Consider the following 24,367-nt stretch of genomic DNA (forward strand, 5'->3'; position numbering starts at 1 on the left):
CGGTTGAGACAAAATAACAGCACTTATTGCCTTTCATTGGCTTGATTGGCCCTCCTTAGGCCCAATGAAGCCGGGACAGTGCCAATATTGGACCAATACTGTGTGCTGCTATGGTGGAGAGAATCTGCAAAAGTACCTGTAATAACATCTAAAGCACACATCTCGAGCTATCGCATGCCGGCCATAGCTAAAGCTTGTGTCCCGTCGAAACACTTGTCCTTGTGGCTGCGATGGGGCCCTAGGACATGTGCTACGCTGTGTGCGAGCCGCTAATTCTACATCTCGCTCATGATGAAGAAGAACAGAGGAACTGCCCGGGGGGGGGGAGGGAGAAGAACAGCCTCTGTTCGAAATATGGGCGGCTCTCCTTCTGGGACACTTCCCTTCATATTTCTTTACTGGATTTTCTTCCCTTCTGCATCTCTTGATGACATCTAACTGGACACATTACTTCCAAGGACAGCTGCATGCAATCATTTAATTACAGACACACAAATCCAATTTGTGACGGGTATTTTTGGATCAGTCGTGGCTCCTTTAAAGAAAGCTTGATTACGTCAAAGTAATATGTCTCGTAATCTGTAACTACACTGTAATCTGTAATCATAACTGGCAAAGCAATTTGGAACCCGTACATTTATTCGGTCGTAATAAAAGTACGAGTGTCTCGCACATGTGTTTCGCTCGACAATAGTTACTTTACACCACTCTGGAGCGAAGTGAACGAGAGTTCCAAAATTATTTGAATTAAGCCTTCTCCAATGTGCGAAGAACACTTTATTTCATATACATTCGGCATTTGACACCAAGGGCGGTAAACTTCACACATCTTTCGACTAACATTGGTGACAAGCCATTACCACCCTAAAAGGTATAACGTAGCTAACCATATAACTAGCACATTATGAATAAATACATCTTTTTACACATTTTCGGATCACCTTATGAACCTAGTACGGAACCGTACTTTGTAACAAAAGGAACAACAAGCAGAAAGAACGCGTTAGCCACGACAAACACAAAAGTGATTTTTTGTTTCTTTTTTGAGTCTGGCAAATGTTTGTGCTTTATCGGATGAAGGCAAGGACTCAGTATACTGCTATTGATACTTCTCTTAAAACAGCCATACCGTCTTGAGAGCTCGTGTCTCTGACAACTCGGTGCCAACAATTGTCATCATCACGAATGAATGAATGTCACTCATGCGAGCCATTTCTGAAGGAAGCTATCCAATTCGGGATCCTGTCTGCTTTGGAGGACTTCTAATAGTTCCTTTGCTTTATCGTCCTTAGCAGAAACATTTGTATGAGGAAGCAAGAGAGAAATACAATTCACTTGAAGTGATTTCCTAGTCTCTTGTACAGTTGGAAATTTATAACTCTCTGGATCAAACACTCGAATGTCGTTGAGGGTTTCACGAAAACACGCATCCACTGCCTTGACATTTGAGTGGAGAACCATAAGTTTCAGACAAGGCGTGCTTCTCATACAGACATCGTCCTCATAAAGTGACAACATGGGAGGCGTCAATAAAGTCGCAGCTTCATAATCACAAGAATATGCCAGTAATGTCACCAGCTCTTCTCTAATATAACGTCTTACACAGGTTCTCGTTGGTGAACTGTCTGCGCAACTAAGAGAGTTCATAAGAGAGTGAGGGATGAGGCATCTCAGAGTATCCATGTTGCTTGTTTCAGCGGAAAGAGTGCAGCACATGGAACAGCTCCCGCACCCGTCGAGCATATTAGGGAATGAGTGCGGAAGAAGGAAGTTCACGACATCAACGGCATCACTTTCACAGGCCAAATGAAGAGGTGTCTTTCCAACATTGTCACGGGAACTCATACCAGAGCGGAGTAATAATAACTTTACAACATCCAGGTATCCTACAAAGGCGCACACATGCATGGGCGTCATTCCATCCACATTGGTCACGTCCACTGATGTATAAAAAGGAATGAGAAGCTTCACCACATTTGTGTGTCCATTCACCGCGCTCAAGTGCAATGCAGTGTTCTCTTTTTCATCTGTTAACCACACGGATGAAGGGGAGAGGTGAATCCTAACAGCTTCCACATTACCTTCCTCTGCTTCTCTGAGCAACTCCGTATTGTCATCGTCGTCGATCATTTCCGTGTCGACATCGTCAATGTGGGGATCATCGGTGTTATTCATGTGCGACCATCCCCGATATAACGTAACAATGTCGTCTCTTTCTTCGCTCCACTCTACATAATCCTGCTCACTGAGATTTAAATGCGGCAGTAACAGTTTCATGTAATTAATGTAATTTACTCCGTGTATCCCTCGTAGCGGGCCTAGCTTCCACTTGGCCACATAATGTAGCAGTTTACGGCTATAACGATCACCAGCGATGACATCTAAGTGGAGGAAGAGAAGTTTCAGACACCAAATTTCTCCTTGGAAATCCCCGTCCAACCACGTAAACACGGGGCTTCTGCTGATCCTCTGTGCATGCCTAGGGTCACTGTGTCGCAAATAAGGCCATAGAGTTTGCATCACTTTCGTTCCACCACGTTTCGCCCAGACGTACAACGGTGATGAGTCGGACGTTTCAGGTGAGTTCACGAGCGAGTGTGGGATGAGACAACTCAAAAAGTTCAACTCCAAACTCGAAGGATCGTCCCAAGTTGTCCAAGCAAGGTGTAAGCACGTTTCTTCTTCGTCGTTAAGCATGTGCGCATTTGTGTGAGGTAGAAGAAACGTCACAGCTTTAAGGGAATGAGAGCCAGAAGCCACATGGAGCGTTGTGTTCAGTCTCATGTGATGTGCGTCGTACGTCCGAGTGCGAAGGAGTAACAAGTTCATGACCTCCAGATTATTTCTCTCTGCACATATATCCATCGGAGTTTGTCTACGATAATCGAAAACATTCACTGAAGGATAACGACAAAGAAGTAGCTTCGCAATATCTGCATCTCCACTCAAGTGCAAAGGAGTTTGAAAGTGTCCATTTCTATCGTTAACGGATAAATGTGCGAGGTGAAACTGTGTTGTCTCCAGATTTCCTTCTTCCGCGCTAATGTGCAACATTGTGTTTCCATCCTTATCAAGAATTCCCATATCGCAGTAAGGAACGAGCATTTTACAAACAGTCTCGGACTTTGCGTAAAAAGGGACAGTTCTCTCGCTACTGTCTGTAAAACAATCAAGGTTTCCAATTAGCGAAGACTCTGCAGAACATCTCGAGCTTCGTTTCTCCCGTGATTCTAATTGGTTCATGATGTCTCTGTGCAGATCTACTGTCCTCTCTCTCCGGGACACATAGGTCAGATACACGTCTAAAACGCCTCGTAGGTCGTGTCTCACAGCCGTGAATATTGCTCGTTCAAGAAAATGTCTCTTTTGCTCCAAGGTTTCACACGTGCGTAGATTTTCGGTAGAACGTTTCACTGCTTCCTCACTGCAGTGAGCGCATAACACGTTGAGTCTGTCTCCCGCAGCCGAAGTCTCAGTCCGCAAGCCTTCCATCCACTCTCCAGCGTATTTTGCGTCCCATGGAGACCGCAGCTCTGCGTACCCAAATGGTGACATTTGAAACAAATCCTTCTTGATTAGCTTATCGTCCATCGGAAGCTTCTTTAATGTTGCTTGATCAGAATGCAGGGCTCCTAAGTGCAGTGGCGTCCTTTCGAGCCTATCGACTTTCAACATATCCTCTCTTTCGATATCGAGCTGCTCAAAATATGAAGCGTCATTGTTCATCACAGCAGAGTGAAGGGGAAAGGAGTACGATGCCAGTGCGTCGAACAACATCATTACACCGCCGTATTCTTCTTCACGGTACAGATTGACAATGACATCCCTCACGTCGAAATTTTGTCTTTCTTTCGCCTTTTGCAGTAGGTAATCAGCTGCAAAGAACTCAGCAAAAGTCTTATGAACGAACTCTGGAATTCCGTTGTTAAGACCATTAAGAAAACCTTCCTTGAGACTGTTATTAGCTGCGTCTTTCATTAAACGTCCTTCGGGCACTAAATTCTCTAATTCGTCTTTGTTCAATAAGTATTTCAAGGTTTCCTGAGGAAATATACACTTCATAGCCAGGAGCAGATGTTTTGTGTAAAAATTATTCGCTGCTTCGTTATCCTCCTCTTGCACGGCGTGTAGTCGGATATTTTCTTTCTTTTTTTCAATTCGGTATACAAGGTGCTTGTACCACACAAACAGCCTGTAGACATGTACAACGTATAAGTTTCTATCCTCTGAAATGTTTGCACGTTTAAGTAACGAGCAGTAATCGTCAGACTCTACAATTTCCCCATTCTTCATTTCAAAAATCATACGAAGCAGGAGAGGGGTTTCTAGGATTGTCTCGTTTGTCTCCTTCAAGTTCGTGTGCAGTCGCTGGAACAGCTCGGAAGCTCCATCGTTTTCATTGGTTGAATGAGCTGTTTCCTCATATTTTCTAATAAACTCTGCCTGATTTTCGGCTGAAAAAGGAAGGAGTTCATATGACACCGTGTGCAGAGCATCTTGTGCATGGGTCTTAAATACAGTACGAGTAAACATATATATCTTGTGAGATTTCTTTTGAGATATAAACGATGTAAGCTCCAAGACGCACTTGCGGTATTCCTTGTTCAGTTCATCGAAGGCATCCAAGATGAAGACAATCTCAAAAGGGCTTCCGACGTTCAAACTCTTCTCAAACAAAGCGAACTCTATACCATTTTTTTGTACTTGACACAGATCCGCTAGATACTTGCACATATCCGCTTGACTCGCCAACGCTGTTTTAACAGACGCCATTCTCTGAGGAAGGTCGACGTACATCACCCACCGCTTCAAATCCCGATTTTTTACTTCTGTGCACAAGCGCTTTGCCAGCATACTCTTTCCCATACCTGGTGTACCAGAGACTATGACAACCTTCTCATCAACGTTCAACAACGCGTCCTCGGTGTAACTCTCACTTCTCGTCATTGGAAGGTGACTGAGACGACCATTTGATGTGGTCCACAAGAGCCTAGTACAAGATTCGTCGAACTTTAGCAGGTGCACTATTTTGTTTTCGAAATGAACATTTTCCAGTAGAGCTTCGTAGTCACCTGACTGTCGTATGAGTACGACTTTCTCGAACTTCTCTAATACCTCCTGGGCTTTTGGCTTACAACCGGGAGGTAGAAGTGTTGCGACCTGATTGTGTGGACAGCCCAGAAGTGCGAATGCCTCACTGTCGTCATCTAGGTTGCATTCCTTCAACTTAATTTCCACGGCTCTTCTACACTCTCGTTCCACATAATAGTTCTGAACACGTTCTTCTAGTTCATGAAGAGGAGGTCCCAGGTCAATGTTCCCCGACTCACATAGCTTTAGAAAAACCGCAGTGTCAACGCAACGTAAGAAGGTATCTATAGTCGTTGCGTTCGAAAACGTAGAAACGCATTGGCCCTGAAGTTTTACGCGGGAATTTTCGAAAATCCATTTTTTGCAGCTATTCGTGACATGCGCAAAGCTTGCTTCGTCGATCCTGTGAACTTTGTGCCTCTCGCCAAAGAATGCATCTTCTTGCACTTTTGCCATCAAGTAGTCTTTGCCATTGTCTTCCACGAGCAAGATGACTTTTGATCCAGTGACACAAGAGACTTCACTGAGAAGTTTAATCATCTTCCGGACGCCTTCGTTTTGTTGGACCGTTACAAGCGCAAAAGCATATTTGTAGTCTAGTAACACATCCTCCAGTGCGGAGTCCAGCTGTTTTGCATCGAAAAACATGTACGGAAGTCCCGTAGATCGCACAGCGTTGTGAACCATTATTTCGAGAAGCCTCAGTTCTGGGCTCGTAACTACGTGAAGCAACCCGTTTTCCCAGGCACTGCTCTTCAGTTGGTTCTCGAATTTCACATTGAGTTTGTCAATGTTGAAAGCTTTGTTGAGTCTCGCGTTTTCCTTTTCTATCATTCTCGCATCTAACGATGGGATTCCATTTTGAATGTACTTCTGCATGTCAGGGATGACAGTATCCTCGAAAAACTTTCGTAGTTCTGGTACCTCCTTTTCGAGAACCCTATTTCCATGATCGCTGCCATATTGAGTTAGTATGTGTGGGATACGAACAATCGCTTCTTGTTCTTCACTTGTGTTCAAAGCTAGCCGTATCAAGAGATCCACATCGTTTTTTCTTCGTTTTATGTCATCCAGAATGGCTCTGTATCGCAGTTCCACTTCTGTATCTTCGCGTAAATATGGCTTGCCATCATTTTTATACACCAGATGAAGTGCCATATGACAAGATTCGTGAATAAACGTGCCCCGGACTTCGGCTTCCGTTCCTCTACCTCCGATAAAAATTCTTTGCTCTCCGCAGGTAGCAAGTCCGAGGTCGCGGCTGCCGCTGCAACCCGTGATCCCCTGAACGTTTTCACTGTTGTAGTCGAATAGTATATCCAGATGCGGTGCTGTGGCAACAACTTTCAATATTTTCTCGTTTAATTGGTCGGTTGAAAGTTCCCTGAACATCTTCTCCAATCGCTCCTCGAAGTCATCACATCCGACGTGCCTTGATTTGCTTTTCAAATAGTCGATGTAAGAGCCATCGCATTCTGTGGTGTAATGTCGTTGCCGTCGTATTTCAGCTTTTTCAAGGGGTGTGAGACCTTTGTAACACGATGATTCTTTCTTGTTCTTGAGTCCACATCCACGCGAGACTAAAAGGCCATGTATACGGATGGCTTTCTCTTCGACTGCTTTGTAACGAGCTGACCTTTTTGTGACAGGATCCAACCACAGTTTCAAATCAGGTGCAGCATCCAGGCACTTTAGAACACGAGCCTCGTTTTTCGCCGCAACGGCTTCGTGCATTTCCTTCCTGACGTCTTCCCACTGTGGCGACCTTTCCAAGTCAAGATCAAATTCAGGTGTCGAAGCCATGTCCTTGGAGATGAAGCGTGATATTCCTGTAATTTTAACGAGGAATTTAGGAACGTATGCAACACTAATTGAAATGCAAGTAGCAGGTGAAGTGCGGTAATTTGTTTGGACCTCGACTCTCGTTTTTCCGTGTTTGCGCCGCGAAGCAACAGTGGCTACAGGAACTCTTGTTTTTTTGCTCTGGGATCACGCTGCATAATAAAAGCAGCAATGATATGTCGTCGCTGCTGTATTTTAGTTTGTTGTCTAGTGTCTTTGAGTTTCCAGTGTTCATCGATACCTCTGCTTGTTTCGTTAATTGACTCTCGAGACCACGACAGTCATTTCAAGGGAACAGGTTTGTTTCATCGGACACATATCAGAAGACAGTGGGGTGGAAGGTGTGCGGCTTCCTTAGAGCCATGGACAGTATGATATCCTTGCAAGAAGACAGAGGTAGACAGAAAGTAGACACAAAAGAAGAAGACAAATGCGAGTACACAAGACTAGATACAAACAAGCAACGAAGCATTAGTACACTTATTGCGAGGAAAACACAGAACCAGAATAACGAGAAAAAATACACATGGACGGCTCGGGGATAGGGAATGCCACGTATGTAACCTGAGTTCCTTAATGAAAAAATAGGAGCATGGGAACAGCACGAGGAAGCCAATATGGACGATTAAAGATTGCAACGCATTGTGAAGCAACAATAATATTATGATAAAAGATCAGTACAAATGATTAATGAATTCAGAACAATGCTAGGACGGAACACAAGTGAAGCAACAGAAGTTTTCGAGTATGTGCGCGGTCCGCGCCCTCTGTTGGTCTTTCTCTCTCCCCGCGTCTCTGTGTCGCTGCATCGCTGAGCACTGCCTCCGAAAACTCGCATCCAAGCACTTCATAGTTCATACGGATATCAGGCTTACGGGCTTGTATTCTGAGAAACACAAATCCTGCACCTTCGATAATGAGGCGTGCACTGCACTCGCGAATACGGCCACGAACTCGATTGGGTGTTTGCTTGCCTTTTCGGTAGACGGCGTTCTAGTCGAGTAAGGGTTGTTGCGTCTGAGTAGACCGCGGAATCGGCATCCTTTGCTTGGCAAGCAATTTTTGAAATGCAATTGCTGAAAAAGCAGGAGGATTTGCAGCAGAGACTTTAGGCATCTGAAGCGTCCAAGTTACAAGCTTTGACGAAAGCACAGAGGTTCTACATGTGTGCCATTTACTTTACAGCTCCTTTTTAGAAAACGCAAAGACCGATGTAATGTCTTCACGGTGAGTCTGGCATGTAGTGCCGCCAAGTTGCTTCTTTCTCATCTTGCTCATCACCTGCCTTACTAGAAATTTATGCACGCTGGCCCAATGGGCTGCCTATCAGCGAATATGCGACCGTTGACTGTGATCAGGGATAGCCTCCTTGACAGCAATTAGGGAAATTAGAAATGAAACGAAGAAAGAAAACAACGTACGAGAGATGCTAGTTGGAAGCCTAGCAGGGGATCTGCCAATCAACTAACAAGCTCTAGACGAAAATATATTTGGCATTGCGTAATGCATAGACCCACTTCAGTCTGTAAACAAGAGGGTGCGTCCGCTCACGCGCATAGAGTAGACGTACCTGGTAGAGAAAATGGAGTCGGAAACCGCACGATGTATGCGACGTATTTCTCCATTCTGTACCGCGGAGGACATGCAATAGCTGCACCACTTTGCGGCATGCCCTTAATAGTGACCGAAAACACACAATTACTGATCGCGCGGTTTTCGTCCACCAAGCACGACAGCAGCGCCGCCGCACCCCCATGACGTCAAGCACTGAAGCGAGTCTACAGAGAATAATAACGTGGAGTGTGAGAGTGTGTGTAACATCATGTGAGAGAAAATGGAACCCTTCCCCCAGATTTGGTGGCCTTTCTCTTACCTGTGGGCCCTGTCCATTCTTCGAGTACCTTCTTGAGTTTCTTTACATGAAACGGCTTCCTGGCCATGTCTACCCGGTTGATGACCTCGTGGAACTTTTCGTCAGTCAAGTCGCGAAGCTGCTGCACATTGTCCATGCCTAAGGGAAATTTCAGCACTGGGGTTAAAATCGTCTGAGGCTTTATGAACACACTTTATACGAATGCGTCGCAGGAGGTTGTTATACCCACCTTCGTACAGGTTACAGAAAAATAATCTAGCGATCTAAAATCTTGCGGCATACATAGGGTACAATTTGAGAAGAAAGATGCGCTAACAGTTCCTTACTCTCTCTGGGTGGAATATCGCTAAGTTGGTTCAACTATAGAGTCTTATGCCACCAAACTGACCAACAGCACACATTTACGTAGATTGTTGAATTCTGAAGGTCATTTTACGAAGGTCAGTAACAATTTGCAGTTCTAGGGAATAAACCTCGGGGTTAGGGGACCAAAATGGGGAGGGAATAGCAGTCTAAGGGACTATAAGGAGCCGCTATTGATCTCCGTCCCACTCCTTTTTCCCCCCTTGAGTGTACTAGTCATATGATCATCAGTCACCAGTCATGATCGTTAGTCATGATCGCTTTCCACGCCGAGACTGGGAGGTGACACGGGTTCGAATCCTGTCACCGGCTGTGCTGTCTCAGGTTTTCCCAAGACTCAGCCCAATCACCCCGATCGATGACTTCGAACAGGTGATCACGCAACAAACCGTACACAATCATTTACATTCAGGGTCACCGGCAGGGGTGAATTTAAGGGGGGGGGGCGACCCCATGCGGTTGTGTTCCCTATGTAAAAACCCTATCTCCTGGACGATGCTGCGCCGCAAAGCACGAAATATCCTTAAGACCGCCCCCCCCCCCCTCCCATGACAGACCTTTAAATCCGTCCCTGGTCACCGATGGACCCCATTGTAACCAATATCGAGACCCAGTGTGTGAGCAGTGGCATTGTCGCAGGCAGTGCTGCTGACCATGAGATGGTGTTTATGTGTGGCAGGAATGTCACTGCAACAAAAGCAAACTCTTCACAGAAACATTCGCCAATTCGCAGGGCATTTTCAATGCGGGTTGAATCCGATCCGCATCGAGTTGCTCAAGAGCGTTCGTTGCGCATAGTGGTGTTTACTAAGCCTTTAAGGGCCGCGATGTCGAGCGTGGTCGAGATTAAACAAATTGGCAAACGTAGTCGCCCGTCACACCGAGGCTAAAACCGTAACCGTGAAATCCTATGGGCTCGTACACGAGCATTTGCGAATTAATGTAATGTTCCCGTTGAAACGTTACATTATTCTTTTTCTCACGTTAGGACTATTTATGAATTACGTGACATCAAATGATTAACATTTCGTCGTAAGATATTGCATGGTGTCTTAGCTTCTTCCACGAATAAGCCTCAATTCAGTAAAAGTGTGTACAAGTTCACCCTTCCAGACGTTGCCACTGTGGTCACATTCTTCCTTTGTCCACGCTGGCAACCTTAGTCAGCTGGACTCTCGCCCATCCTCCCCTCTCCACAGAAAACTGCTTAGTCCCTGGCCACATCCGCAGCCCACCAATACTCTGCCCTCCAAGCTCTCTGCACCTTTCTGGACACCATAGGACTTCGATCCTTATACTCAAGGGGCTCATTATTTCATTTCCCACATCTCCACCAGGTAGAGTATGTGACGTGGCGATGGAACTCCCCATTCATCATCTTAAAATAAAGTTCCTGATGTTGTTCCAAGTATCCCTTGCTCAGAAAGCACCAAGACTCATATTTGAGCATATGTACTCAGTGAAAGGACTCATCATCATTACCCATAACGATTCGCGTATTTCCCTTCTGACTGACTCATGCGGTTGTTCCATGGCATGAGGCGACAGAGCGCGTTGTGACTCGAACGGAAAGACAGGGTTTTCAGTACGCACTTAGCATAGCCTGCACAGACCAACAACCGCCCTGTGTGTTTTGTGCTGTGCAAGCTGTGCTAGTCGTTTGTACTCACCTATTTCCTCAAATTTCTCGCAGTAAGAGAGGAGACCAGCTGGTTCAAGGAGGTGGTGAATCTCCGATAGTCTCGGTTTTGTTGCCGGAACGGACGTCAGTGTGACTGAAAAAAATAAGCGATTGGTTGGCACGCTGGAAAAAAATATTTGAACTTGTATCTGCGTTATATGGTTTACATACATTGTGTATGCATTGGAACGACATCTCAAAGGAAAATGTATAGCACCAGCGCATGCAAACGGCAATAACAAAGACACTTCCTACGCTGCATTGTGCGTGTATTAACATAATAACCATTCAATACGGAATACACCTGCGTCCAGTACCCTATGAGACGCAAAACACGACCATCTTTAGGGCCCATGTAAATGAAAAAAGAAATACGGTGGCTATTATGTGGCACATAAGTACAAACACAGCAGTGGATTGTTGATCTACGTATCTAAACGGGTTGCGAGACCTCGATAGACGTTGTTAGTTTGCACTGTGGACACGACGTTCCACACAGCGTGTAAATTGAGAAAAAAAAAACTGAACGGCATATTAGGGTATAGGCGTGTCCGTCATGCGGTCCATACGCTCGTTCGTTCTTTCAGTCTATGTCGTTAGTCAGTAGGACACTAGGTGCATTGCGGAGATTTAAAAAATAGTTGGGGAGCGTGTAAATTCATTATGTTCCGCGTCATTATGTTCGCCAAAGCCATTATGTTCCGCGCAGGAATGCCAAGGTGGAGTATACGAGGTACGAGTGCTATGCCTCAGTGCAGTGGTGTGTAGCTCACCTGGGTGTCCTGTCCACTGTTCCAGTTCATTCTGGAACCTCATCAGTTGAAAAGGATATCCGGACATGCCAACAAGATCCATGAACTCCTGGAACTCTTCTGCCGTCGAGTCAAAAAGCTGCTGTACATTGTCTACGCCTGGGGTCAAGTTGGACACTTAAGTTAAACACGTTCGAAGTCTCACGAAGACGATTTACTAAATGCACTGTAGACCACGCAAGGCGCTGCTCTATGAGTGAGAGAAATTGTCCTTTCGATATATTTATTTATTTTTATTATTATTTGCGCCATTTCAAATCCGAAGCACTTGGCCGCAGTTTACCACTCATCCACCGCGGCTGACTTCAGAAAAATCGTTCAGCGAGCATGCCGAAAAATATTGATCTTAATCGTTAAAAAAACAACCGAAGTACCCGTGAGCTCGCTATATTTGGTGACACGAAGTCGCATTCTGGCTCACCTTTCTCGATGAACTTGTCGTAGTAGGCGAGGAGATCCGCTCGCTGAAGCAGTTCGTGAACTTCACGCTCCGACTCGTTTGAAGGAATGGGCGTCATTACGGCTGCAAAGGAAGTTCAGTGTAGGCAATACAGACACATATGTCCGGGCAGTGAGATTTTAAATTTTCATTTAAGATAAGATAAAATCGACTTGCTAGCATAAAGAAATACGTAAGCTATACTGCACCAGGAAGACGAAGAATATGGGTAGAAGAGGATGTAACACTTGGCCCCCTCTTACGCGGTACATATTTAAGTGAAGGTTCTCCGATACGATGAGGACCTGTATACCGAGTTTCACAACAAAGGGTAAGAGACGCGTATTACATCGTTTGTGCGAATCCCGAAACGCAGCTGGCTCTGAAATGCGGGAGACATGTCAGTCAATAGGGTTTGTGAGCCATCGTGTATGTCTTTCGCGGCTGACGTCCACGTCCTTAAGGGAGCCAGACCTATAGCAACCTACAGCCATCGAGCTGTTCATTGACAATATAATAAAACCATAGGAGGGACTGAGGATTTTGCTCCCCTGACATGAGAAATGGATGAGGAAACATCTGGGGCCACCTTTTCACTTACTTTATTACTTTCACTGTATTTCTTTTGCAAGCTCCAGAGAAGCACTCGGTCATAAAAAGACACAATGACTGATGTAACTGGAGCCCACTTGACAAGGGAGTCGTTGGGAGACATATGACTGAAACTCCTTTGGTACCTCTCTACGTGATCGGTTCTCAACACCCTTTCGCTCATGCATACACCCGTTTTGCCGTTCATCCAGGCGCTATCCCTTGGGACCTCTACTCATAATAACTCCAAAGCAATACGCGCATAAGTTCTGAGGTATCTAACTGCTTCTTTCGAATTTCTTGAGGCTGTATTGCTCCTCGCGAGCGACCCTACCACTAGCAGCGATAAGACACGCGCATCTAGAAACTGCCATGACCTACCCTTGGTGCGTCCCTGCCGATGGAGATGTCCTGTGAATGATGCACTACACAAGTGACGACCGGAAGAGAGTGCCGCGTGGCGTCCTTCCCCCATTTCAATTCCCAAATTTCCCCTCCCAAGTTCAGAATCCCTGTTGAGGCACATGCCTTTAATAACCTCAACCTGTACGTGCTCCGAAGGGGCCGTAACATCTTTTGTGGATCGCAGATTTTTCGTGAGATCGACTGGCATAATTAGAGGCATAACAGCGGAAATTGAAGTAAAGGAAACGTAAAGCAAAATACAACTGATTTACAGTGCTACGTAACACCTTGCTACTATGTATACAGGGTGTCCACGCTAAGTGTGAACAGAGTTTTTAAAAATATATCAATGACTTTTTCCGAGATGAAATCAATTTCAATATAGCATATGCTGAAGGGCACTCCCTAGGGGGGCATTGATAGACTCCTAAGGCAATGTCTTAATTAACTTTCAATAATTAACTTTTTAATTATAAAAGTTACAAAGTTGTCCCAATGAGAACATCTGTTCCTTTCGGCCACCTGATATCGTAGCCATTTTCAGAACAAAAATCCGTTCGATAGATCGCCCGCAAAAAATTCGTGAAGGAACGCCATTTTTTTCTTTATTTTGTTCATTGCGCTTCCTAGAAGACGCGTATTTCCTTCATCCCCAAAGGGAGAGGGGTAAGGAGCACAGTGCCGCCTCATGCGTCGAAGATGAGCTTTAACTTGCGGAAAGAAAACAAAAACAAATGTATCGGGTGACTCTATCGGAACTGGCCTTATCTTGGGTTGCATTTTCTGTTTCCTTTTAATTTTTTTCCAGGACGTGAGAGGCGATAGTGTGCTCTTTCTCCCTCTCACATTGGGGGTGAAAGAAAGACGCGTCTTCTAAGAAGCGCAATGAACAAAATAAAGAAAAAAATGGCGTTCCTTCGCGAATTTTTTGCGGGCGATCTATCGAACGGATTTTTGTTCTGAAAATGGCTACGATATCAGGTGACCGAAAGGAACAGCTTTGTAGCTTTTATAATTAAAAAGTTAATTAATGAAAGTTAATTAAGACATTGCCTTTGGACTTTGCTAATGCCCTGCTAGGGAGTGCCCTTTAGCATATGCTATATTGCAATTGATTTCATATTGGAAAAAGTGTTATATATATTTTTAAAAAATTTGTTCACACTCAGCCTATGACCTGGGAATCAAAAAACACCGCACGTATACAACCGAATTCCTTTTTGCCAATACGGACCGTCGTGTATGAATACTACCATGGAGTGCCACGAGCATGTACACGAAAAGTGAGTCGTTTTACCAGAACCTGGGATTTCTCCAATTACCTGCATTTCTTGACCACTGTTTGAGTACGTTCTTCAATCTTTTCACGTGAAGGGGCTTTCTGGCCATGCCTACGTGCTCGGTAAGTGTCTCGAACTCTTCGTCCGTTGAGTCACAAAGCTGCTGCACATTGTCTTCGCCTGAGAACAAATCCAATACCGCGGTTAAACATCTGTAACGTGTCCTCTCAGACACATTAGACACATCCCTAACGCAGAAAACCCTACCTGACCTGGAATACGAATTTTTGCCTTTGTCTCGCATTAAATAGTTTCATGATGACTTATACTATAGAGATCGTTAACCTCTGCAATCCCAATGACCGCATTTTCAGTCTTTTTTCGTTCTTTCTCTCCAGGGGATGCAGCAAACATTTAAACCCATTCTAAAATAAGTATTCTTAAATTAACTCTTAGAATGGCAAGAAAAACCATACAAGGGAGTACGAAACGACAGGACTAAACATTTTTTTTCCGTGTTCCCCTCCGCTGGCGATTTTCGAGTTTCTACACAACCAATCCATCATTCTAACATCATCAGTCTTAGCTCAGCATGCCGAAATTATCGATCTGTCAAAGGAGATTTATTCGTAATAATAATTGTAACTGTATAGAGAGCTAGCCTTTTTAATGTTTAGTTGCATCCACACGGCTATATGGTAAAAGTACGTATATGAAAAACACCCCGAGGGCCCGTTTTGGCTGGGGGCGTCCACCCACCATGCCGCGCCCTCTGCCAATTAGCGAAGCGTAGAATTTTTGTGGCGCGCTCACACAGGTCTACGAGCTGAAATTTAGCGCTTCTTCAGCGCAGGAAGAAGACCTAGCATTCGGGACAGCAGTAGATGACGGCTTAACTCTCTCTATCTTAACACTCACCTCTATCTCATATTTCGGCTTTCACCGCCACCAGCCCCACAGATACACACGCCTTTGCAAATGCAACAACCTGCCTGGATTCCGCTTGTATTCGATACACAAAGACACACTTCATTTTCTTAACTCACCTTGTTGGATGAACTTGTCGTGGTAGGAGAGAAGATCCGCTAGTCGAAGTAATACGTGAAGTTCCTCTTCTGATTCGTTGGCTGCACTGGACGTCACCGTGACTGTAAAGCAATGTTGACTGTTAAGCCATCGATCGACATCCACACAAAATCATTATTTATTGTAAGATAACGTGGAACTCCTGTCACTATCTTCATTTAACGATGCTCAGAGATAACACTACAGAGTGATTGATGTGGCGACAGCGCGTGTGAGAATCGAGTCAGTTGTGGGTAGGTTGTCGGTACCTCTATCTCTCAATTCTACATTTCTATGCAATCATGCATGCGGAAGTCCAGTACCCCCAAATGACCTATGTGATCATCTGCTTCAATTTGAAATGTTCTTCCATGCAATTAGATCTTAGATCGATTACGTATATTGGGGAGATGGCAGAAAAAAGGTCGTCAACTACTTGGCTTCTAATGCTGGATTTATGAACCAACAAAGAATACCTTCGTGGCATTCAGTGTGCCATTATACACCGGTACTGGACGCCAATACGGCATACAGGAAGATGGAGTTCTTTCTCCCCGTTTGGTTCTTCATTTACCTGACGGTCCTGTCCACTGGCTCAGTGCTTTCCTTAGTCTCTTGACGTGATATGGCTTTCTGGCCATATCAACAAGGTCAATCACTTCCTGGAAATCGTTCCCCACGGAGTCACGAAGCTGCTGAACATTGTCCCCGCCTAAAGACAATTCCAAAACTGAGGTTAAGGTTCCAAGACACGTGACTCCATGCATTATAGAAGTAACACTAAAACAAACTGAAAGGGCGGCGACAGGTGGATAGTAGACGTTGAATGGTGAGTGAACCCTAGAAATATCCGGGAGAATAGCGCCGACTGCGATACATGGCGGTGACCGCGCTATAAAATGAAACCCGCGTACATCGTTTTCTCGACGGAAAGACACAGAGTTCCGCTGTGGTGACGTCAGCCTGTCAGAAAACCGCTTAGCCCACCTGCACACGGTGATTTCTCGACGGTTCCTTGGCCAGCGTCGGCGATGCTTGGCCTTCGGTGCCGCTCACGGCGTTCTTAGTCGCGAGAGTAGAAGTACAGGCCCCGCAAAAGTTTACGGAAAACGCCACCGGTATATTTCCACCTCGGTGCGACACCCTAGCGGCAAGCGGAAGTGGGATTGTTCACTCGTTCAGAGGGGGAGAGGAGTGAGACGGCAGCGACACCAATTCAAACCATGTTTCGAGCAGGGGCGGATCTAGGAATTTCCCAAAGGGAGGGGGGTCCCTATGGACAAGTGCCACGTGCATTCTCACCCAAGCAGCACAATGTACTGAAAGTCGAGTGCAATAGGGGTGGCCGGTATGTGTTTCATCAATGTTCTTTAGTTGCACAAGCCTGTTCAAGGCCTTACACTTACCAGTCCAACCCCTATTGCACCCGACTTTGAGTACATTATGCTGCTTGGGGATATGGGCCCATTAACACTATGTTCAAGTCTGGAATTCAGGGCAGGTCTGAACGCGTGCCCCCCCCCCCCAAGATCTCCACCTGCTTTGGGCACATTAAAGCCATAACGAAACTCTCGCAGTGTGTCGCTACCAGGGAACTCACTCACATCTCTGAAAGTATAAACGGGCCAGTTTCCGATCGCTGGTTGGCTGTCGCGCACAGGAGAAAATACACCTGCTGCGTGTTCCGTAAATATTTGTCGGGGCCTGTACATAGAAGATCAACAACTGAAACGTGGCAGTCTCCGAAAAAAGAAAGGAATAAAAACATCATTTAGGGCTGCCGACAAAACACCTGTAGTCACCTCAGCTCCACGGGAACGAAATGTCCACAAGAACAGGAAGACGAACAGGGCTCAAAATCCGCTGCGAATACTTTATCTGGCATCAATGGGATGAGGTTCAGGTAAGGAGACTGGAAATATACAGGATATTTCCTATAACGTGCCTATGAATTATATAAAACAAAAATCTAGACATTGTACAAGGATACAGCTTATTGTATTGGTCTTTGCGGCACTTTTTTCACCAGGAAGACACTAGTTTTTTTTTAGTTTTTTTTTCATCAGTCAAATTTCAACAGCATTAAATTGAGTTTTTAAAGTTGATCTCGCAGATCTGCCGAGTCAACCTCACGTTTTTCCAATGGAAATGGAAAGCGCATGCTCGATTTACCCCAAAACATAGCTGAAGGCACCCAGCACCACAGCGGGAACACATTTAAAAAAGTGCAAAAAGCACCGTTTTGGGACTCGGCAAGAGATATGCGTGGAACGACAGGAAGCGTCAGGGGAAACTGAAGGCGTGACGCAGCGAATTTTGTGCGGCGAGGGACTGTGAAGGGGGCGGAGCAACGACGGCCCACATAGCGCTGAACTACTCGCGCCCAACGACTTGGGAGTCCCAAAACGGCGCCTTTTTGCATGTCTTCTTTCTTTCTTTTTTTCATGTGTTCCCGCTGTGGTGCTGGACGCCTTCAGTGATGTTTCGCGGTAAATCGAACATGCGCATTCCATTTCCGTTGGAAAAACGTGGGGTTAACTCGGTAAATTAGCGAGATCAATTTTAAAAATTCAATTTATCGCAGTTGAAATACGACAAAATCAGTCTTCCCTGGCGAAAAAAGTGCCGCAAAGACGAATGCAGCGAGCGACATTCTCGTAATTTTTTTTAAATATAATTTAGGGACACGTTACAGCAAACATCCTGTATAACGTGTTTCATGTATAGACATGTATAGACAGTAGTATGCAAAAGCAGTCCTCCCAATTTGTGGAACAGTACGGCTTTCAAAACTAGAGGGAAGTAACTGTTGCGACCATCGTGGTGTTCTGTAAGTAGGACGACCTTTCTGGTTCCTTCCATAAATGAAAATCTTCCTTTCTCAATTAAACATCTTAACTGCGTTGCTTATTTCGTCGGTACTCCAATTTGGTCGCTCTCTCCTGTAGCGCTAGCGCTGTGCGCATTGTGTTTGCATTACACCAATTCAAACGCCGATTTTCATATGAGAGCAATTTCTTTTTGAATTTTAGCGTCCCTTTAGAGAAGCAATCGAGCGACATTTGACGTCGCTCGAAATCCTGCTTCGTCTGTCAAGCTGTCCACCAGGAGTCGCTATTCAGAATGCAAGTCGACCTTTACAGTGAGAACCTGACAATTGTGTTCTGTGTCGCCATTATTACACTGGACGCAACGCTAACAGTGACGGCATGTCGCGCGGCGTCTCCTACGAACCAGGTGGGAGTCAAAATACGTATTGCGTGCTAAGCGGATTTCCTTTTTCTTAAATTTATCCCGTATCTTTCTCTTCTCCAAGCAGGCTTAATTGGTCGCGGGTACGCTCTGAATCATACGGCACCGTCTCTTGTCCGCAGTTGTACACGCACGACTAGCTTCCGTTAGTAATCCGTGTATGCATCGACACGGCCTATTCTGACTCACCTATCTCCATGAACTTGTCGTGGTAGGAGAGAAGATCCGCTCCTCGAAGTAGCTTGTGAAGCTCCCCTTCTGCTTCATCCGCTGGAGTGGACGTTGCTGCAACTGTCGTTTTTATTCTTAGATTCAGACGCACTTATTCATTGTCGGAAACGACTGAAGGGCTAATGTGGCGGTAACGTAACTGTCGGTTGAGTAAGTTCTTTAGAGAGGAATGCAGCTGCTTGCAATTCTACCTAACTATCCTACACTTCTGCCAAGTTATGCATATACGGAGAGCAGGGCGTTCTCACAGAAGCCTATGCAATCGTTGCTTCCATATAGGAGGTCCATGAACGCAATTAGAAACATTTGAAAGACTTACGGAGATTGCAGAAAACAGCTCTTTAACTGATCTGCTGAGGCTGACTTTGAGGCCAAGTTCAACGAAACGCCGGCTTTTTGTACGGCCATCATATGTATCGCGCACGCACGCCAGCACGTGGTACATAAGATCCAGCCCCTTCTCCAAATTTGGTTTTCCATTTACCTGTGTCTGGTTTCCACTCTGCCAGTGTTTTCTTGAACCTCTTGACGTGAGGTGGCTTTCTGGCCATCCCTACCATGTTGATCAACTCCTCGATATCTTGATCACTGGAGTCACGAAGCTGCTGCACATTGTCCCCGCCTAAGGGCAAATCCGTAAGTGAGGTTAGTGTGGACAGATGCCTTATCAAGACAAGTAAATCCATCGCGTTGTAGAGGTACCAGTGTCATTGTTTGCAGCCTTCGTCTTCGATATGAAAGATTATTTATCTAGACCCGTATTTTTTTTTTTTTTTTTTTGTGGACGGAACAGTCGCCTTGCATTTTGTCAATGCACTGACATGTGCATCTGCACTCCAACGTGCATAGTATTGAGGTAATTATCTATATTCCAACAGATGTTCCTCTAATTCCTAGTTTTTAGATCATGAGGTGACCATCGTTGTGCTTGAGAATATGCAAAGAGTCATGGAAAGTAGCTGCTCTTAGTAATATAAAGTACTTGTTCTCAGGACTTGAGGCTTCTGCTGTAGGGTGTTTCACCTAACATGAAAAAAAATCGTACGAAAAATATATTCCCCAAATATTACGGGATCAACGCTATTTATATCTGGGGGGGATTTTTTCGGTATTTCTGAGAGTGTGCGAGTTTTGAAATTCCGTTTATTTAATATATACGCTGTTTTCGGGAGGGGAACGTCACCAAAGGAAGCTACAAAGCGGTAAAGAAAATTACACCATCGATCTTATGCACGCCCTTCCGGACCCGACAACCCGTTTAAGCTGGTCTTCGGTTCCAAGGTGAAAGTTGTCGTTGAAACATATTTCTGCAAACGAATTACGTCAATATAAACACATCCCTCAGTGTAGACAACGTTGGCATGCGATAGTTTGTACTGGGACCTTTGCCTCTTCGCGGTCGTAGTAAGAAAATAGGCATTCTAGTAACATCGGGGTTTGCCTCGAAAGGGAACTCTGGTCAAGAAGTACCTTATCATTCGTCCTATACTGAGAGTTACTCAACCTTCGCTAAACCCCATCGCACGGGACAGCGTATTTGGCTACAGTCTCAGAGGAGGACGTGAGCGACTTCTGCTCGCATGGTACAGGGTTTCGAACCCATGACCTCGGCAGCGGTCACTCCCGACCTGTTGGCTCTGCGTGGTTGACGACGAAAGTGTCACGTCCCTGACTGACATGCCCGGTGATATGAAGTTCCGTTTTGGCTCACCTATCTCGATGAATTTCTCGTAGTAGGGGATAAGGACTGCTCGTTCAAGGAGTTTGTGAAGCTCCAGCTCGGATTCATTTGTCGTGACGGTCGTCATCGTCTCTGCAAAGTAGGAGAATTTTTCAGAGTGTGGTTCACACACGGGAAACATAGTGATTCAAAAGGTCGCCTATCTGAGGTAAAATGAGCGTTGCAAATGATGAAGCCGTCTGCAGTTAATATATGGAAGCAAACATGTTTTTATACTGCCTATACTGTGTTATTTACGCACTAGTGTGTTACACCGTATATTTACGTTTGTTATGTATCTCTCTTTCCATCAAGTTGTAAAAAAATAATAACGAAATGAAAGTAAAAGTAATTGCGCGTGGAAAATTCGCACTGAGAATACCGCAACTAAACCAACCATGACATCACTGAAGACACCTTCGAAGACGTGTTTGCATCTACTTCCGGTAAGGTCACGTGCTTGCGAAAACCAATCAGCGTGGCCGAAGCTCTCGCTTCCCAGATGGCAGGGATCGAAACGGTTGCTTGCAGAAGATGACGCGAATAAACATATTCGAACATCTGTTCACACTCAGAATATAATGTCGAGCAACCAGTCACATAACCGAAGAAACTTGAAATAAACGATTTGCGAGTAACATATTCAATGAGTAAAATATTTTCCGCTTGGGTTCGTCAAAAAAAAACTACTACACGAATGACGATCATGTGATGAGGCCTATTTACTTCACATGTGGAGTCCAGAAAGTCCCTTTAAGGAATCTGTTCTACGTTCAAAATGTTTATCTAGCCTGAAATTATACGGAACAGATTCCAGCAAACGCGTTTGTTTGCCAATCGGTCGTTTCTGGTAAGTGGGAGACTCTGACGGGACTTACCTTATTGGGCGTTACAACCGTGTGCAAGAATGTGACCTCCCTGGCAGCCCTCACTGTGATGGCACGTGTTGACGGGTGGTTGATCGAATACCTGCTACGGTAAAAAAAGAAAACGTCAACGCAATGCGGGCTATAGTCCCCGTCAACTATATTATCTGGCTGAATGCAATATCACACAATGGAGCGTATAATAGTATTCGAGTCTTACAGACCTTTTTCTTCAGTACTTCTTTCAAGCACCAGGTAGATCACGTGTCAGTCTTTGTGACCCTGCGCTCATCGTGCCCTGGCTCCGCCGAACACTTCAGTTGCGATCGTCATCGATGTTCCCACGCCGGACCCATGGCCCACCTGCAATGTGCAATGTGACTTACGAGACATCCCCATGACGATCTTCCAAAGTTACGGACGGGACATGACGTCACAAGTGTGGTGGACAGCGTCTTGTCTCAGATTCCATACAGGGCTTGCTGCATTGTAATGAAGATCGCACCCACAAGCTATTCGTAAACTGTCCGTATTCCGACCTTTAAATGTCATGTCAGTAATGTCCTTGAGGGTTAATTTCACCTACAGCAGGGCCCTACCGGTTTAACATAACGAAAACTTTTCTGTCGAATAGAGGACCATCAGTGGGAGCTATAGGTTTCAAAACTGCACAAATATAAAAATGTGTATTATAATATGTATCAATTAAGCTAGAAGGGAAAAGTATTATATATTACAACGTCTATGTGCCCTATGTGAGCAACACTTACAGTCACTGCACGGTGACTAGGAAAGAGATAAGGCTCGAGAGGGTACTTCACGTGATGCCTTGAAGGGTTCTTCTTGTCTTATCAGTTGTTTTCGCACCTGCAGACCGCCCAAGGTGACCTTTCCTAGCGAGGACATCATTAAACTTACACTTTATTTAACGAACTATGAGAAAAAAGCCGACAGCAATTGTTCAGAAAGACACCACCAGGCACAAGAAGGGATGGCAAGTGACATTAATTGTTCCCCACTACGGATGCTACAGATCGCGTGAGACGATAAGAGGGAAATGATGGGCGAACTACGCAGATATTTAGGGATATTAGCATTAATGACAGACATTCGAATTAACCGTAACACACCCGCCGAAAAAGGAAAAAAAGGCAGACGGCACAAATAGGTGGGAATTCTGAGCGACCATCGGTGAGAGCAGCGCTTTATATTAATCCGAGGAGAAGCAAGGGCACGCTACGCGGTGATCCCTGGGGGTTTTAAGTAACCACCTCCCGGATGCAGCGTACGTTACTTATTGTGACGTTACAGATTAATACACTATGAGTAGCAGAGGAGTTACACGATCAGCGAAGATAAACGCAAGAAAATTCCGCTTCTAAAATTACGCTATACAGTTGATAAAGAACAATCTACAAACACAGCGAGAACAGTAAAAAAATCGGGGCTACACAGTCAAACGCTACAACGCAGCATAAATAATGGTGAAAGATATGCGCATTGGGGATCTCACCTTACTCTGGACTTCCAGTGATGTTTACTTGAAGAGTTGGAGATCCATCGGTAACCTGGCGGGGTCTGGAGGGACGCTTATGGGAAACCTGCTTATGTGGAAGGCAGATAAGGCGTTATCTTTCACCGCGCCTTTGTTTGTCGTGCGAGTAAGTGTCACCTCCTGGTGTGGGAATGTGGGTTTAGAGTAAGACAGAAGGAATAGAGTTACATCACTACGTACAAGCAGCACGTAAATGTTGAATGGTGGCTTAAGTAGTAAACTAGTATAGTATAATAGTATAGCATGCTTCGGTATACGATTTCTTTTAAGTAAATGTAGTACAGAATGTGGTGAACTCACATTCATAGTTTGTGCTATGATTGAGAGAGCAGAGATGACGTCATCGCGTATGGTTGCTTTGGGGGAAGTATCTTAGTAAATGAAGGTGGTATAATGCGGGTGAAATTTTATAGAGGAGAGGATATTGTTGCCACTTTCCCCCACAGTGAGGGCGAGATTCCCGTTTAAGCCTTTTTCTTTAAATTCGTGGATTGAAGGCATTATGTAATCTCTTTGGTAAAATTCCTGATGTCTTCCCAGACTCTATGCACCTCTGTTCTACCCCTTCTGGACTATAGAAGGCAAACAGATTTGCAGCTCCTCTGGTGTTATAGGGAAGATTCGAGTGAGTCAATCTGCTCGATGTGGCCGATAAAATTTCGAGACGATGTTCGCATAAGGCACAAGTCCGAAATAGATGGTAATGCGAAGGAGATTATAAATTATAAATTTTAATGTTAGCGCTACCCACACGAAGGTTATTCGTTTGTAGAATGCTCGAATGAAGAACGTTCGAAATGGTGACGCCCGATTTGCCTGGTCTCGGTATGATTTACGACGGAAATGTTCCTGAAATGATGATGAAGTGATGATATTCGACATAAATATGTTTGTAGAGTGTGTATTATAATAGAACTGCGTTAAAACCTTATCGGGGTATTTGCTTCTCCCTGCCGATGTCTACTTTAAGAATGGAATTATACCAAAACCAGCTCCCGTGGCATAGTGGTTAGGATGATCACTTTGCTACGTCGAGACTGGGACTTGACACGGGTTCGAATCTTGTCACCGGCTCTGCTGTCTGACGTTTGCCCTGTGTTTTACGAAGACTTAACAGAAGAATGTCCCCCACAGTTCTCCCTGAAGTTGGCCCAGGATGCATATTAACCCACCTGTCCCCAACTCCTTCCTGCTGTCCTCTCTCCATTTGTTCACGTCTGTACGTCACTCATAGCCACAGTTGCCTCGCGGCGCTCACACGGAATTCAAATAAACACATATAAAAAAGATTATAACAATTG

General features: G+C 45.0%; 1 protein-coding gene across 5 annotated transcripts; it reads right to left on the reverse strand.

Moving 5' to 3' along the window:
* Window positions 1-762: 762 nt before the first annotated feature.
* LOC135374118 (uncharacterized) lies at window positions 763-23,147 on the reverse strand. 5 transcript variants are annotated; one of them, XM_064607131.1, is made up of 15 exons: window positions 23,025-23,147; window positions 22,282-22,399; window positions 21,736-21,874; window positions 21,524-21,617; window positions 20,637-20,738; window positions 19,410-19,547; window positions 18,884-18,985; window positions 16,017-16,154; window positions 15,424-15,525; window positions 14,420-14,557; window positions 12,084-12,185; window positions 11,624-11,761; window positions 10,840-10,944; window positions 8,807-8,944; window positions 763-6,920 (listed from the first exon to the last, which is right to left on the reverse strand). In XM_064607131.1, the coding sequence occupies exons 5-15, from the start codon at window positions 20,731-20,733 to the stop codon at window positions 1,201-1,203; spliced, it is 6,918 nt and encodes a 2,305-aa protein (XP_064463201.1). In that variant the 5' UTR covers window positions 20,734-20,738; window positions 21,524-21,617; window positions 21,736-21,874; window positions 22,282-22,399; window positions 23,025-23,147; the 3' UTR covers window positions 763-1,200. The 5 variants fall into 5 exon arrangements, with proteins under 5 accessions (XP_064463201.1, XP_064463199.1, XP_064463200.1 ...); XM_064607129.1 differs by having other exon boundaries at window positions 22,282-22,404; XM_064607130.1 differs by lacking the exon at window positions 22,282-22,399 and having other exon boundaries at window positions 21,524-21,614.
* Between the last annotated feature and the right edge of the window lie 1,220 nt (window positions 23,148-24,367).

This window comes from Ornithodoros turicata, unplaced genomic scaffold (assembly GCF_037126465.1).
Source record: "Ornithodoros turicata isolate Travis unplaced genomic scaffold, ASM3712646v1 Chromosome44, whole genome shotgun sequence".
In the NCBI taxonomy this organism is placed as follows: domain Eukaryota; kingdom Metazoa; phylum Arthropoda; class Arachnida; order Ixodida; family Argasidae; genus Ornithodoros; species Ornithodoros turicata.